Here is a 17,599-nt window from a genome sequence, read left to right as displayed (position 1 = left end):
GACACAAAGAGAGAGGAAACTTCGAAAGATCTCGCTTCGATCTTGGATCTTCTTCGATCTGTAGATGATTTCTCTCGCTTGCTTTTGTTTGTGAATTATGCGCGGTAATTAATAAAATGGAATATTTATGATAACATTTATAAAACACGAAGTTGCCTAATTCGATTACCAGATTTTTTGGTCATCCGTTCGTTTGTTGCCAGTCTCCGGACTCGGCAGTGAAGATACGATACTCGTATTTTATGGCACAAAAAGAGGCAGTGCCAGATCTTGACTTGGAATCCTCCTCACATGCCCTGGTAATTGCGATGAGGTGGAACTGTGATAATCATGTTTAACCGACGGACAACGGCTGCAGGGCCTCTCCTCTCAGACTGTATAATTTTCTGTGTCTCTCACTCTCTCTGCGTCTCCCCCGATGTTGGTAACATTTCATGCATTTCAATGAGTTCGTCAAATGCAGAATATAAAAAAAATATACAGGGAAAAGGAGAGAGAAAAAAGAGATCCAAACAATTAATTTGCATAATAATCAAGCCAAGGGGAGGGTCTAAATATGGCTATATGGGATGGAGGAGGGCAGCAAAGAGGGACGTTCAACAACCATATTAATAATCATTAATTAAGGCGACTAATTAACGCTGACATTAAGAGACTGCATTTTAATTACACCCCTAAGTCCGATTGGATTTCATTTGATATTAGTTTAGTTTTTGTGTTCTGTCTGGCTTTGGAGATTGCACAATACCTACACAGCGACAAAATATGATATGGAATGGAGTGAAATAAATCATAAATGAGAACACTATAAGAACTTTTTACAGTATGACTATTTTATAGTAAAAGTAATGCTTCAAATTATTCTTGCATAAAAAAATGGAAAATGTGATTAGATAGTACCATTTATTATATCACTGTTCTATCAGATCCTCCATAAAGATTATGGTTATACACATTTATCCCTAAATACATATTGTTAATTGAAGAAAGAAAGGCATGTCTTCACCGACGCTTTGTTCTTAAATTATTCTATTAAGCCTCTCTCTTTCCGGTTGAATTCCCTTTTTTACTTGATTTCTTGCAGTGCATCTCCAATTGCTTGTACAACATCTCTATTCTATTTGAGTAAATGCATTTAATTTGTTGGCAAATTTGCACAAAAATATTCGATTAATGCGCTTTTTTGTTAGGTTTTAATTTAATTTATCTGCAACACAAACTTAATTGTTAATTCCACGAGCCTGACTGCACAAAACCAACAAAAAAGAACAATCGGAAAGGTAGGATCGAAGTCTTAGATACCCTGGAATACTGCACATAGCTCCAAACCACTTTGTATGATTAATGAATGTATCTTCGAGGTTTGGTAACCACTGCTTTTAAAGAAGCACAAAACAATATTGGCTTGATCACAAAAAACACGATATAATATAGTAATAAGATCTTGTAAGCAGCATATCAGGATCAACTGAAGCGTATGTGGCATGGAAGTAGACAGAATAACAAGGCTAACATTGTCTTAAGAGTTTTAGTTGTAGGTTCGAAACACTCTCTATCTCTGGCTCACAAACTTTTGCTCAAAATCATAAGACCCTGCTATCTCTTCAGGGTATCAACCACCAGAAAGAAGCAGAACGAAGGCGGTTGTTTTTTTTTGCTCATTTTTCTTTACTTTTTCTTTGTGTTGGTTGCTGCCTTTTTTTGTTGCCTTGCAAGACAAAATGCAGTTGCTGTTGTCGCTGCTGCCTCTGAATATAGATGTATGTATCTGTATAATTGCTCGAGTGCATTAGTGTGTGTGTGTGTGTGTGCATCTGTGTGTTTCGTGTGTCGGCGCAATTAAGTTTGCGTTTAATTTGCAATTATCCAAACGACTCAAACTAATTAGCGCCACTTTGATTAAGCCTGCCAACAACAAAATGGAAATGAAAATGGATAGTGGATAATGGATAATGGAAAAACGGAAAATATTTGCAGCTTTTCCATGATACATAGTCACAGACCGCAGAGGGGGTGAAGGTAGGGAAGAAAACCGAAACCAAAAATAATAGTTAAATGCAAAAATCTTTATTCGATTTATGACGAAGGGAATTGCACATGATTGGAAATCATTGTGGCCCTGAAATATATCCACAGCATTTGCATTGGCATGGGTATGGGTATGGGTATATGCATAGATTATTGGCCATAAAATCTCCAAACAGACAACATCTGTGGTGGGAATCGTTTTTGTAGGGAATTATAAATTCATTCAGACAAACAAAAGACTTAGGCAACGAACTAGAGGGCGAAACATCTGCGAATCTGTAGCTGTATCTCTATCTGAATCTGTATCTGTTCGATGTGAATGAAACCAGTAATCCAGTTACATGTTTGAGCCCATTTCCAGGGCAGTTGATGAGATAATCTCCAATCAGCGATGGGAAATCTGCCGATAGATAGAGAGATATTAAGATACATACTCGAAAATAGAGAGAGAGGGAGGTTTCTGTACCATCAAATCTAATCATAGTTTCTCCATTTGCCTCAGGGTGTGTATATAGATGATAATCTATTAAGATCATAGATGTTTCAATGATGAGATCATCTCTACAACATGCATACGAGTATTTCCTTTGCTCATAAAAATAATCTTTATGGATCTTTCCAACACATTCCCCAAAACACATTCGACACATTTTATAGATTCTGGAAGGCACACTTTTAACTTCAGTGCCGATAGATCGGAGATTCGAATGATCTGAGTCATTTTTTGTGTACCCTAATAAAGAAAACTCTTAGCAGTAAGTTCTGAGTGAAGTTTCTGCATCTTTAAGGTGCAATAAATGATTGTGATTCATAATATCCTTAAAATTCACTGATTCCCATTCTTGGATTGATATTATTGATAAATCGCGTAAGAGATAAAATTTTAAACATTTCGGATAACTAATAATGTTTAATATTACAGAATCATAAATTTTCGTTTTAAAATTTGAATGCCATTCGATTTTGAAAGGGCTTTAAAGATCGAGCTTGTATTTGAAATATAATTGCTTTGAAAAGTTAAGGCATCCATACAGTGGGTTCGTTTTGTTTTGGAACAGAGTATTTTTGCAGAGTATTAACTTCCTCTAAAACTCACCAAAAATCCAACTCTTGTGCCTCTTCGTATGTTCATGTAAACTTTCCTTTCGCTTGTTTCTCGCGCAGATGAAATTATTCAGAGTTTGGCGGTTGTTTTGGGACTTGTGCATAAATTAAATTAAGGCAGACTTCCCGCTCGACTTGCAGATGCAGGGTATCTCCCAATGATGGGAAGGGGTAGGGGTAGAGAAGGAGATCCGGGAGATGGGAAGGGGTAGGGCAGAGCTGGAGATCCCAGAGATCGGAAGAGGAGACATGGAAGAAGCTAACAATTCCATTTGGCCTGCTGCAGCAATTGGAGCATGTCGAACGGGGCTTTGGGGGCTGTTCGGATCCTAATTAACTTGTTGCCATAATTGCTCACTTTTTATGTGTTGCATGTGATTGTTGCATGCTGCTGCTGCTGCTGCTGCTTCTGCTGCTCCTGCTTCTTAGGGGGCAACACTGGCCAATGGAAGAGTGCTACAAATTTCAATATAAATCAAGAAGTGCTGCTCGTGCGACCTCATAAGCGCCGACAAAACGGTAACGATGTGACTTTTATTATGCCCCAAAGACGACGCCACACGGAACCCACACACAAGGAGAGACAGACAGACAGATGGAAGAAGAAGGAGAGAGAAAGAGAGAGAAAGAGGGAAACAGGGAAACACAACGAAATGAGAAACATTTGGCGCCGGAGCAATTAGTTATCAAAGACGTCGCTCATTGACAAGCAAAAGTCAAAGCACTCGAAGTGCCACCCAAGACAGAGGGACAGAATGGGGATGGGAAGGGGAATGGGAAGGGGAAGGGCCAGGAAAGCTATATAAAGTGGACATTATCCCCATATATATAAATGATGACTCATCCACGGGTCCGATATGAAGACAAAAGAACGACGACACCGAAGACGAAGATCGACTACCGAAGTTTTTGGTGTAAGTGAAGGCCCCCGCCTGGAGATGGAGCCTCTCCCTTCCTCCTCCATCCCTCTCTTCAACGTGCCGTGGCATGTTGTGTGTAGCACCGCCCCAAATCATGGCAACGTGTGCCCCAGACCCCAGACCCCAGACCCCAGAGAGACGTATATTAAAACGTAGCACCGGCTAAACATTGATCCTTATCGACATGGTCCCAGAGAGCGAGAGGCATGGGGCTTGTGTGTATTACCCACTCGATCTGGGGAGAGGCTGCAATTGGTAGCCAGAACAGCAGTGGCAGCAGTGGCAGCAACAACTTAGCACGAGACACACTGTGGACACAGCACGCAAGTCTCAAGAGGTGCCTCTGTCTACGGACAGCCACAACATATCCCTTCATACTTTATGAGGAATCGTTGTAGCTGAAACTTAAGCAGTTTGTTGATGTTTGAAAGTTAATGTATACTTTGTGCGGGTTATCCGCTTGATTACGAAAATATCGAGACTCATACCTTTAGCTCCTTAAAAGTGCGGCACTGATTTAGAGACAACGAACTTCAACACAAATTTTGTCAAGCCAAAGTTTTTGTATCTGAAATAAAGTCAAGGAACAACAGCATTAAGATATGAATATTCCATAATTTATAGTTATTAATTCTTATTTATTAGTGATAGATAATAGTATAACAAATAAATCTACTCCTATAGTATTTCCACTTAAAAAAGTTAGCTCATAAACCAAACCTCAGCCCCAACTGACTTTCGAGTTTTGAGTTTATATTTTATGTCTCCATCTAATTAAATCTAATATATATTTATGTATCTCCAAATTTCAATCTATGTATCGTTTTATATTCGTTTAGCGATGAGATATAACTTCCTATATAGAGAGCGATGTGAGTAACATCCTACTGACCCATTCCCACCCCAGGCCCCAAAATGAATTCATAATTCGACTCAAACTCGACTACGAAATGTATGCGCTAATTAAATAAACATAAAACCCTGGCCGGGCATTATCTACGCCTCCTTAGCTTATCGGCCAGCGACATGTGTAAGAGATCGAAGAGATCTCTGGAGCATTTGCATATTTCTGCCCCGATTTGGGGATCGCCTTTTGGATGCCCACGCACCTGGGGCCATAATGAGGCTGATTAGAGCGCGTTTTTGTCGTAGGTGTTGCAGCGTGTAAGATTAGATTAGGCTAATCAGCTGGATCTGCCACAGAAGGGGGCAGATAGTGCGCAGCTATGGAAAGATCAAAACCGAAAGCCGTGGGGCATGTGAATGGCCCACTCGCAATACGGAGGAGAGTGGCCAATGGCCATCGATAATTGCGGCTAATTAACTCTGCAACTGCAACGTTGCACCGCTGCAATGCGATTTATAATTTGAGTTTGCCACAAATTAAAATTGCCATCGGGCAAGGCATTTGCGGCATGCGACGCTGCGAAATCTGACAAGCGGCAACAGCATAATAAAAATATGTGAAATGTGAAATTAAATAGGACGCATCCAGCAGCTGCCCCAAATGCACTGAGAGAAACCGGAGGAGAGACAAAGGATACCAAGGAAGATTGGGAGGGTCTTGCGTGATTATCCTTTGAAATGTTTCATAGATTTTTTGAAGAGAATTCCGACAAGTGAAAGGACATGATCGAAAGAAGTTTTAGAGCCTGACTAGTGTTACATATATACATATTTCAATTCGCAAGGGAGAGAGAGAGAACGCAAGCGAACTGGAAGAGTTCTATACTCCTCCAGTACCTGGTATAAAGAAACTTGGAAAGTAGTCTTTCACTGATAATATCTCATTTCTTCCAGTGCCTTTTCCGTTGACATATTTGGGCGTGCCCCCCAAAAAAGGAGCACATCTCAGCCATGCCCTGTTCTGGCCTGTTCTGCCCTACCCTTTGCTCACTAATTTGCCATTTAGTGAGGCATTCAAGGCATTTGGGTGACAAGAGCAAGAGCAAGAGCAAGGACGGACACAAGGCGGCCAAAACTTTAATGGCTTAATGTGGCAAATGTGGCAATGTGGTATATTTTGGCCTGGCCCAAAGCATTGGCCACATTTCGAGCAATTTTTCTGTTATTTGTCTGATTTTTCAATCAGCTGGAGAGAGAGAGAGATGTAAGAGATGCAGAGTGCGGTGGAGGCAGTGCAATTACTCGGCCGCAGAGCAGATCGCTTAAAATCTTATTAAGTTTTGTTTGTTTTCATCATTATTTTCACGGCCGAGGCCCATTTTCGGCCATTAAGAGTGAAAATCTTGTGTAAATCGAATTATTTGTAATTTATGGTGTGGCAGCAGCAGCAGCCCCTGCTCCATGACTCCCCGACTTGTCCAGTAAATGGAGGATTATTACCCATCCAGCCGTCATCAGCCATCGTCCCGATCCCCATCCAGTCATCGACTCGAGGTATAGCCATAGCTAAACCAATAACCATTAAGCGTGCTAAAATCAATCGCAATTGCCCGATGCTGGCCCGGTACTGGTCTGGTCTGGCCTGGCCTCCACCTCCACCTGATCCTCTCCAGACTCCTCCACTCTGCGACTCCTCTCCCTCTTTCTGCGGTTACAATTTGCAGACGATTTGCGGTTCCGACTCTCTGTCTCTCTCTGTACGATCGGTGGTGTGGGTTACCTCAAAAGCCAACATGGCTGGAGGATCGGATCCGCAACCAGCTCCAAGAGAGGGGGGTCTACAGACCAAACTGGTTCAAACAGATTATCGATTTTCAATTACGCGGCGAGTGTGCGGCTAAGTAGTTTGGTTTTTGTTTGGTCTAGCAATTTTCGAAGGCAAAACTGCAGCTGCAGTCCCAGGTCCAGCAATCATTTAGTAAGTAATCGAAAGGCGGGGAAAAATAGGGGTAAAAACGATCCAACAATACAAATTATGGAACGGACTTGGATGAAAAAGATTACCAAGAATGAATATAAATAATTTGTGGAAAAATGTGCATAAATTCCGAGCTAAAAATAAAGAAAGGGTATCCATTTTTAAAAGAAATTTCCAACAAATTTGTGGAAAGATAATCAAAAAAGCTTTTATAAGAATTGCTAAAACAGCTCAAATTCAGTTTTCGCCAGAGTTCTCTACAGTTTCATAAAAGTATCTAAAGAGTTAGTTAGTTAGTTAGTTAGTTACCTCCCAATGGATTAAACAAATTGAGTGCGACACTCGGCAGCAACTACCCATCAACCTCGTGAGTCTGTCACTCACTAACTAGCTCTCCGACTAAGTGGGTGAGTGGAGCTAACCATATACAGACATATATTCGTACTCATATATATGTAGTTGTAGTATCTTATCTAACGAATCGTTTAGCAAGTATAACCCGTTTGCTGCCGGCGTGTGACTTGTCCCGCGAGATCTATGAATGAAAGCGGGTTCCCGAAAGGCAGCCACTGCCACAGTGAATGCGAGGAGACCCCAAGTTGGGAGCTATGCTAATCGGCGGGATTATAATTAATTAATTAGGCAGCTAGCCATGATCCGCTTTAGGGATCACTCTCTTTCCCTGGAGGCTCTGGGATGAGCCTCTGTCCGAGTTTGCGGCCTAAGTCTTTTGCTTTTGGTTTGCCTTTGGTTTTGGTTCCGTGTCTCAGACTTCGGTTCATTTTTGGGTCTTACTGCCTTGATTGTTGTTCCAGCGAAGCGTCAGAAATTTAATCAAAATTTTCATAAACGCTCTCCACTCCAAATTGCACATTTAATGACAATAATTTGCGTAATGGATTTTCATGTTCTCGTAATTGAATTTATTTTAATTTAAACTAAAATGCGCTACGCGTTACACGAATGGGGATGTGGATGGTGGATGGTGGATGGTGGAGCCCCATCGGAGGCAACGGAATATATAATTTTATGCGCTCACGCGGCCGCTCCACTAATTGATTATAATTCTGTCAGTCGCCACCGTTGCAGCAGGCTGCCAGGCGACCTGCCACTGCCACCGCAGCCTGTCCCGATGCCACTCCTGGTACTTCAGCTGGGCATGTGTCCCAGAGTCGCAGTCTCTGGATCTGCTCCACATTTCGCGCATTATTTCGCGCTCGTTAGCCGGCTTCGGGCTGCTGCAACATCACCATACCCAAGTCCCAGCCCATCATCATCGACAGCATCACCATCAGCCTCTCGATCGGCAGTGCTCCATCATCAGTCTGGGGGCTAGAGATGCGTGCGTGAATCGATCCTATCGTGATGCTACAGCAAGTATAATAATTTTGGGACTTCGTATCTATCGTACTACTCTTGATCTATAGAAACTTTTCTTCTGTTTTGATGACGAGGCATGTATTCCTAGACAGAGAAAATTCCGACTGCCTTTAGTTTCTAATCCTTATGTTTTCCTAATTATTTATCTATCCCCCACCCAAATCATAGGTCCTTGCCTTTTAGAAACCTCTGAAACTTATATCGATCTCTGCTTAAACTGTCCCACAAATCATAACCCCATTCCCCATTAAAATCACGCACTCCTCTCTAGATATAAGCGACTGCTGTGTGCCTGGCAGGTGTTTCGGGCGATCGAGCCCAGCGATCGATTCGCTTCGTGGCAGCCCCTTAATAAATACTCATCGCCGTACACAGTGGCCCGGTGTCCAAGGGTCCAGCGTCCGGTGGGGAGATGTGCGGCTCTGAAGAGAAGGTGTTCTGTAAAACTGTTTGATGGATTTCATAATAGTCGGACATTATGTTTGCTTCCGCTGTCAAGCGATGCTGTTGCCGCAATTTACTTTTTATGAATGTCAATGGTTTTTTAATTAATTGCAGGCCATTTTCGGAAGGCAAGGCCCCCCCACCCTCGTTTTGGTGGATACTTTATGGGCGTCGCTCTCATATGCAAAAAAAATTACGAACTGCTTTGGGGTATTGCATAAATCTGGATATTGATAGCCGTTCATTAATGCCAACCAATTCGATTCGATCGATGCGATCGTAAAATTTGTCTCACTTTTTGATGTGCCAATAACAATTCTCTCTATGAGCCATAAAAATAATTCCCAAATTTAATTCCGATTCGCCGATTTCTGTTTCATTCCGTTCCGATCGAGAGTCGAGAGTCTCTCTGCAGTTCATTAAAGGCGCTTAAATTGTATTTCAATGCAGAGTCCGGAGGGGGTCCACACGAGCGCCAGAAGCGCACAAATCCAATCAAAATGCACACCGAACAAGACGCCGCTCCAGACCTCAAGTCGGTCGACGTCGACGTCGACCCCCTGTGCGAGTCATTGTCGTAAATCACACATTAAAATATTTATTTGTATTTTTAGTTGTTCAAAAATTAGCTAAGAGCCCTGCTCGGACGGACCCTGGCCATCGGCACATCGATCGTCTTGGGGTCGTCGCAGTCGCAGTCTCTGTCGCTGTCTCTGTCGCTGTCGGAGACGGGACGCTGGGCTTTTGTTGTGCGAGTGAATTTTAATTTCCTTTTTATGATATTTTAATTTATTTCAGCGTAAATCAAAACCCAAACGAGGGCTCTCGCCCGCTGCAGGGGCTGCACTTTTAATAAATTAGATTACTCTTCAGGTCTGCAGATCGTCTCCGGAGTGGAGTGGAGTGGAGCACCGAACGGCGCTTCCATGGATCCCATCCCCTCTCTGACATCAGCGCGAACTGCATAAATCTTTGGCCCTACGCAAGAGGCGGGATCGGAGAATCGATCCTCTCTTCTCGCAGGCTAACAAGCTGGAAACACTTTGAGGATGAGGTCTAAAGATCTGCATCTGCATCTGGATCTGTGGCATGCAGACCAAAGATTGCTTTTTCACAGCTTGTGGTACGTCCGGCGGTTTATTAATTTGACGTTTCCCTTCCAGTTACGGCAGTCCAAGGAGCGGACGAGTGGACCAGCGGAACGGGGCAGTTAACGGTGCAACAATTTGTATACTTTTTCAGCTCCACATCCCTCTTGCCCCTGTGGGCGTGGCCAGGGGAGTGGGCGAGGTCCCACAGCAATTAGAACGAGATATGTTTTGGGGCTTCATTTTATGGTGGGACTTTACTGTTGAAGCTCCATGAAAGCTCTTAAAAGTTTAAGTGAGTTCAGTTGAATTTCGCTAGATGACGCCAGCCAGTTTCCCCTCTTATACGCAGCTTATGCATGGATTTCTTGTTATTTTTGTGTTTCTTTAATATAAATGAGGATAACTTTTCAAGATTTAGTTACTTGACTAGTTATTTTATTTACATAGTCTAGAAGATATATTCCCCTTCGAACGCCACTCTTGAGAGAAAACTGTGCATCCAGTGCATCTATTCCTTAACAGCTCTGTTAAGAGTCGTTCCCCATCGAACCATTGGCCTGGAAGGATTCATTTCAGCAGGGGTAGCTTCAAACCAGACCTGTAAAGCAGCAAAATGAACCCCCAACAGAATGTTACCCTACAGAGGGGTTGTTTTCGGGGGAGGATTGAAAGCTGTTCAGGCGGTGAACAGTTCTCTGTTGAAATCAACAGAACCTTCGATAACAGAACTCTGGTAGAAGGAATTAAGAAAAGTATGGAAAGGGTTTAAAGGACCCTTCTCTGTTCACAGCGAATGTTGGTGATGCTGTTGCCCAGAAAGAAGAGGAAAGACAGCGAGCGGATAAGTTAATGTACAATGTCTGTTCGCTTTAAAAGCATATGAGGCGATGTTGTCTTTATGCCTGAACAGAGAGAGCCCTTCCTCCCTTGGCCCCCTGCTTCCACCGATGGCTGTTTACCCGCCTTGAGATGTGGGATGGGCGGGATCGGGAGAAAGAGTACGCCAGGGCATCGCATTTGCATAAAGCAGCGATGTCGAGGATGAGGGCGACGATGACGACGTCACCAACTTGTTAGCGGACGCTGGCATTTTTACTTGCATACATATGCAGAGATAATGCGCCGCCCATTGCCACCCAATGGCCACGTCCTTGCCACACCAACCACCACCCCAGCCGCAATGGCAGCCTGCAGCAACCTAGCCAACGCCATGCATTTCAGCGACAGCGACAGCGACAGCGACAGTGGCAGTGGCAGTCTCAGGGGCTGGCAATGTCATGGCTGCGTGCGTGTCTAAGGGAGCACATAAGTCCCAGAAATCCCAGCGAGTCCGTGTCGTGTGCTTTGGGGGCATCTCGATGGAACTACGAAATAGAATGAGGAGGCGGACAGTCGGCCGTCCGACTTCTTTGCTGATTAGAGATATATGCATATGCATTCGAGGGCAGGGGATAAGGAGATGGAGCATCTGAAGGATGCGGGATAGAGAGATGCAGAGTGAAATTTCCACTTTTACTTTGGAACAGTTACACTTTTTTTCGTACTGTGTAATCAAAACCTCCGAAATCTCCTCCACAAAAGATTCACTTTTCTCAAATCCCAATCATCTTGAAATTATAAGTCAATATTTGGCTATTATTATAGGTAGGTATATCCTTTTGGTTTCATCTGCAACAGAATTATGCTAGATTCCTCCTCTCCATCGGGTTCGCTTTTGGATTACTTACACATTTACTTGGACATCAGAAGCGATAAGGATATCGTAGTTGCTGTGACCAATCACAGGAGTCCAAACTCCTTTAAGAATGGATTATAAGGTGGCTTATTTTGGGGCGCGACGTGGGCTTTCTTAGTCACCGTCGTCTTACGACACAATACAAAAGAAATTGGTGGTACATAGTTGTATTAAGTACGGACTGCGCCAGTGACTGTGGCAAGTCCGATGTTTCTCTCACCGAGAGACACTCACACAGAGAGACAGTACACGACGCCATGCAACCTATCTTGGAGCCCGTCCAGATTTTGTCTACGTCGCTAGTCAAAGCGAATGTAGGGGACAGCGGCGAGCAGGTTCTGGGAGAGGATCGGGCGTCTACAGTGCTCGGCATTCTACAGGACGACTGCAAATGAAGTCAGACGCTACTCGAGCTCGTGGGTCAGCAGGAGGCGCTGAGTGCAGAGCAGCGGCAGCTGCTCATCCAGCTGATCTGCTACTATGAGCACCGTCAGCTACACTTGTCGCTGCAACGCAGCTACCAGCTAGAGAACGAGATCCTGCAGGTCTTCCCCAAGCAGCTGTTGGAGCATTACCGTACCCAGAAGTGTGGGAAGATCTATGTGCGGTTCTCCAACAGAAAATACAAGAGGGTGAGATTTTCCCACCAGGAGCCGAAGCGAAGGCGGGTGGCTGAGAACGGTGACCGCGTCTACGCCACTGAGCCATAGACCATAAACGTATTTATTAATTTGGAAATTCGTTACAATAAACATTATTTACGTTAACCGGCGCTGAGCAGTTCTATCAGCGTGTATTCGTAGTCGTAAAATCTAGTGAACATCTTTCAGTTTGCATCCTCCTCCTTCATCTCCTCAGTTTCTTCCGCTTTCTTTTCTTCTTCCCGAGTGTCATTGGACGCCTCTCCTCCCTCATTTTCGGGTAGCACCTCCGCCGGGAAAGGCAAGGATCGCAGTCGCTGCACCATATCCTCGAGAGTTTCTGGAGCAATGGTTGGCTGTTCCGCTGTGGATTCCTTGACAGAGGAACGCTTCTTAGCCGCATCGTCCTGTCGAGAGGCGGCGCACAGGTGAGCCTGAGGCGTGCTCCTCGCCGGCTTTTTGGGAATGGCTCCCGTGGACTGCTGCTGAATGGCCTGCTGAGTGGCGGTTGTGGTGACGGTGACGCAGCAGGCGGCACCTCCGGATTCGTCTGTCTCCTGCTCGGCCACGACCCGGGTGCTGGCTATGTTCTTGATGGAGCTGGTGGCCTCCTCTGTTGGCACGGTCTGCTCCACCAGCTCAGCCTCTTGCCGTCTGCTGGCTTCCCGCTCTGCCATGCGATTGATCATGGCCGTGCCCCGCTCCGAGGTGTTGCTCAGGCGTGCAATCAGCTCGTTGCCCTGCGCCTCCATCAAACGTAGACGCTCGGCGCGATTCGCAGACACCCGTTCGATGTCCTCCAGTCGTTGTTCCACGGTCTGCGAGATGGCTGCAGCCGTGGGCGGCTGTTGCTGCTGTTGCTGCTGTCGCTCGTGGAGTGTGTCCAGCTTGTTGGCCAGACCCTCGCTTCGCTCCGAGTTCTTCGAGAGCTGTGCGAGCAGCTGCTGGCTCTCCTGCTCCAGCCGCTGCAGGCGGGCGGCCCGACGGGATGTGTAGGCCTCCTCGTCGACGGTGAGAGGGGATGCCTCCTCCGTTTTGGATGCAGGCGGAGCAGCCTCCTCCTCGGTGTTGCTCTCGAAACTGGCATCGCGACTGGGGGCACGTCTGATGCGATCCAGGGACTTCTTTAGGTAGTGCCCCCGATCCGTGGTACGCCTGATGCGCGACATCAGCTGCCGCGACTCCTCTTCCAGGCGGCCGAGTCGCTCGGATCGCTTTCTAGTGTACTCCTCCTCCCGTGGCGTGAGACTTCCTGTGGCCGGTGCAGAGCTGGCACGCGTCATCCTCTCCAGCCGCTTGTTGTTGATGAACTCGTCGAGGGGCACTGCATGCTGGGCGGGCGAGACCTCGTCCTGGAAGCGGCACAGCTGCACCTCAAGACGTTCGCGGTTGTCGGAGGTCTCCAGCACCTGCTGGATGAGCGATTTGCACTGCTCCTCCAGCTTTTGGATGCGACTGGCCGTCCCCGAGCTGGTCGCGGCAGCCTCCGCCTGGCTGCGCTGTCTGCTGCGAGAGCTGTGCGGAATCTTGGAAATGGCTCCGTGTGAGCCCTGAGCCATGTCCAGGTCCGCGTCCTCCTCTAATGTGTTTCCTATAGTCTCCCCTCGCCAGCCACAAGTGGGCGGGGCACTGTTCCAGCGGAGGACAATCTCCTCGCCCTCATCATCTGCAGAACCAGAGGCCAGAGCAGCGGCCGCCTGGCGTCCTGGCGAGGTGCTCTGCATCCGCTTAATCTTGCGCGTATGCTCGAATTGATCCCTCAAGTGCTTCCTGCGGCAATTTCCAGAAGTAGAGGGAGCTATAGCCTCAGGCTCTGCTTCCGCGGCTGCTGAACTTTCTGCTTTCGCGGAGTCCCGTTCCTCATCCGACTGCGGTCCCGAGTCGCTGTATCCGCTCTCCGCCGAGTGATTGGCATCCTCCAGCTTGCGACGTGCAAACTCCCGCCTCCAGTCGTCGCACTGCTCTTGGGTCTCCTCGTTCTTGGCCCTGGCAGCCGCCCACTTGCGCCGGCAGTACTCCAGCTCGTCCTTGAGCTCGCTGAGGAGGCGACGCTTCTGCTGCAGCTGGTACCGCAGAATCTGCTCCTGGGTGTGCAGCTGCCGATGCTGGCGCTGCATCTTGCCCACCAGATGCCACGTCTTCGTAAGCTCCAAGCTGACGGCGCTCAGGCGCTTCTCCTGCTCGTTCAAGCGGTAGTCCAGATGACTGTTGAGGGTCTTCAAGCGGTTCGTTTCCTTCACCAGGGACTTCTTTTCAAGGATGAGGTCCTAAAAGAAAGAGAGAGAGTTATGGTATAAAGGATAAGGATCTATTTTCACCACAAATCTAATATACCCCAATACTCATTTTGAGTATCGGGTATAAAAACCGTATCGTACAATGGAGAGATTAGATTGGGAACTTTTAAAGTGCTCGGCACAGTCGAGAGACTGGACTTTCGGAAAGGTTCCACTTAAAAGGATTTCCAAAATATTCAACATGTTTTGTGTTTTGTGCCCCAGAAACTGACCGATAAATTCAATTACGTGCACAACGGACTCCTCCCCCAGTTGCATCCTACCATGCCGCTGCAGGGAGTGGCTACTACATTGATGCTCGGCTCTGCAGGACGTCAGCAATAATGAAGCAGCTCGTCCTCGTCCTCGGGCTCGGCCTTGGTCTGCACTCCACTAAATAAAGCGCTTAAGTGAATAATGCAAAACTTTGCAACAGCCACAGACATAGAGCCTCGGACACGGACTAGCAGTCGAACTACGACTCGTCGAGGGAGTGCAGTGGGGGAGCAACAGACGATGACGATGACGAGGCCGGGCTGCTGCTGCACTTCATCAGCAAAACCGGATACGACAACTAACAAGCCCGATTGTCCGCAGCACTTGAACAGAGAGTGGAGGAGTAGGACTCACCTTCAGTTTGATGTAGGTCTTGCTGACGCTTAGCTCCGCTGGCTTGCTGCCACCAGCTACCGTGGCCGCCTCCGCTTTGCGGCCTTCCCCTGGGGTAACAGGAGCAGCCGTGGCAGTAATGCCCCGGGCACTGACACTACTGGTTGCCGGCAGCTCTTCAAACTGCACGCGCTCGATTTTGTGGTGACTCAAGAGCTCCATCAACACTTTCCAAACTTTCGGCAAGTTGCCAATGATTTCTTGGGCCGAGGCAACTTTTCCCATAATTTCGGGCTCATGGCATTTTAACGAAGCCGCAACAGCTCCTGCAGATCCACTCCTTTGCTTGCCACAGGGTTTCCTTTCCGGCTCGGCACAGTCGGGCAGGTCCTCGTCCACGCCAACAGCCGCAGTGTCAGCCTCAGCTACAGGCACAGCCACAGCGTGGGGCGTTGGCGTTGCACTGCGGCTCTTGTCGGACTCCTCGCCAGAGCCCCCGGTAGCCCCTTCCACCAGCTCAAAGAGCAGCTTGGGCAGGGTGGCGCCATCGCTGCAGCTTCCCTCGGCCTGGGTCATTTGATTGAGCAGCTGGCGGTTCTCTTCTAGCATCTGATTCAAGCGATCAATGTCCATGTTGCTCTTCCCATTGAAGCCCATAATGAGCTGGCTAAAGAGCTGCAAGTGAATGTACATACATTAGATTTGATCCTTACTATTTGGGGGTTAATCCTCTTACCATATTGACGGCTCCCACCTGCTCGTTGAGCACTCGCTTCTCGTACTTTAGCTCGCCGCATTCCTCGCGTAGCTTGGACAGCTCCTCGTTGGCTGTTTCCACTTCTTTGAGCAACGTCTGATTGCGTTCCTCGAAGTTCTTGGTTCTGTCAGAGACGAAAGAAATGAGTAAAGAGCTGCTTTTGGGGCTTGAAACTTACTTTTCCTGCTCGGCGATGAGTTCGTCCTTTTTGATGGAGATGAGACGCTGCAGATTCTCGTACTCGGCGGCCGCCACCCGCTGTCGCTCTTCGTAGAGCTGCCTCAGCTGGCGAATATTTACCAGCTGGCGCTCGTACTCCTGCCGCAGATTGTTGGACATGATCTTCATCTCTCGCTCGCTAAAAGAGTTTTCTATCTGCTCCAGTTTCATCTTGAGCTGTGGTTAGAAGAAGCAATAATGTTAAGATAGATGTTAGATGTAAAGTTCCGATGTTAAGCCCTCACCTGTGCACACTGCTCCTCTTTGACGCTTAGCATTTGCTTACAGCAGGTGATCACCTCCTTGAGGGTTCCCACCTGGCGCTGAACGACCTCTACTTCTCCGCGCAGCGATAGATTCTCGGCATTGGCTTGTTGGAGCGCTAATTGAGCGTTGGCCAGCTCTATGTTGGCATGGCGACTCCGACTCGAGGGATTTTCATCATCCGGATCGATCCCCGGCTGCTCCGCGGGCTGCTCATGTGCCTCCTCCTGCGCCTGCTCTTCTGGCTTCTCCTCCACGTTATGATCCTTTCTTAGGCGTCGATTCTCTGCCTGTTCCTTGGCCAGGTCTCTCCTTAGGCTGTTGATCTCCTCGCGCAAATCCTGTACAGCAGTTAGGCGAGCCTCCCTTTTGATACGCAGCTCCTCCCGGAATTCCTCCAGGCTTTGCTCTCGCTTCGGGGACTTCTCCTTGCTATCCACATCCATGACAACAGGTTCGTCCACGACTCGAATTGATTCCTTATCTTCCGCCATTTTCAGTGGTGCTTCCTCCACAACTTTCTTTGGCATTGGTGTGGCCTCATTGGGCGCGGCCTGTTGCAGAATTAAATTCTCGTGCTCGATGTCATTCCACCAGGGCTCGTCATCCGGTGGCGCGGCAGTTCCTCCTACTCGCTGCTGCTGCTGTTGTTGTTGCAGCTGCACCTGCGATTCATCTGCAGGGGGTGTGGACTCTGCATTTCCCATAATATTCCCGAGAACAAAGGCCTCGAAGAACAGATATGTGGTATGCGATGGTTCTGATCTGTTTACTGATGTTCTTGGCCTGGCAGGCGTTTTATTTACGATTCACTTTAATGCGACTTTTCCTCTGAAGAAGCACCACAAGAGCAGCGATACAAAGAGCTGCCCCGCCCTCACCGATCCACCTCCGTTGGCCTCCACAGCAACGAAACAGATATAGGTACACACCGATACACAGATACAGATACCATATGCTATATCTGTGTGGTGCTTCGATCACACGCGATTCGATCTTTCGATTTCGCAATTTTCTATATACTTTTACTTTTTCATCCAAGAAGAAAACTTTCGAGAGATTCTACTGGAGACGGTTGCGCTTTAAACTCTACTTAAAATTTCAATGTTTTACCAACCGTATCCGTGTATCCGAAATCGAAAGTAAATATCTAGTATAGATTTGATAAAAAAAAGAAATCTATATGTATTCTCGCGAGGCGTTGGAAAATTTCTCGAAGTCTAATTCCTATCCGTTTCGACGGTCGAACCGAACTTTTCGCTTAGGCTTCTCGGGAAAAACTGAGCGAAACATTGAATAGATTTTTC

General features: G+C 46.9%; 1 protein-coding gene and 1 long non-coding RNA gene across 2 annotated transcripts in view; both read right to left on the bottom strand.

Annotated features, from left to right (window-relative positions):
• Positions 1-17,599, bottom strand: part of LOC117184069 (uncharacterized) — a 41,106-nt gene that overhangs the window by 20,347 nt on the left and 3,160 nt on the right. The window contains exon 2 of the long non-coding RNA XR_004469251.1: positions 4,541-4,620. This is a non-coding gene — a long non-coding RNA (uncharacterized lncRNA). The remainder of the gene's footprint in view (positions 1-4,540; positions 4,621-17,599) is intronic.
• On the bottom strand, positions 12,200-17,589 carry LOC4817415 (protein lava lamp). The gene is made up of 5 exons (XM_001356407.4): positions 16,274-17,589; positions 15,988-16,205; positions 15,789-15,933; positions 15,074-15,727; positions 12,200-14,434 (listed from the first exon to the last, which is right to left on the bottom strand). The coding sequence occupies exons 1-5, from the start codon at positions 16,997-16,999 to the stop codon at positions 12,353-12,355; spliced, it is 3,825 nt and encodes a 1,274-aa protein (XP_001356443.3). The 5' UTR covers positions 17,000-17,589; the 3' UTR covers positions 12,200-12,352.

Source organism: Drosophila pseudoobscura, chromosome 4 (genome assembly GCF_009870125.1).
Source record: "Drosophila pseudoobscura strain MV-25-SWS-2005 chromosome 4, UCI_Dpse_MV25, whole genome shotgun sequence".
NCBI classification, from domain to species: Eukaryota; Metazoa; Arthropoda; class Insecta; order Diptera; family Drosophilidae; genus Drosophila; species Drosophila pseudoobscura.
Note: the sequence above shows the minus strand (reverse complement) of the source record. Positions and strands in the feature narration are given on the sequence as shown.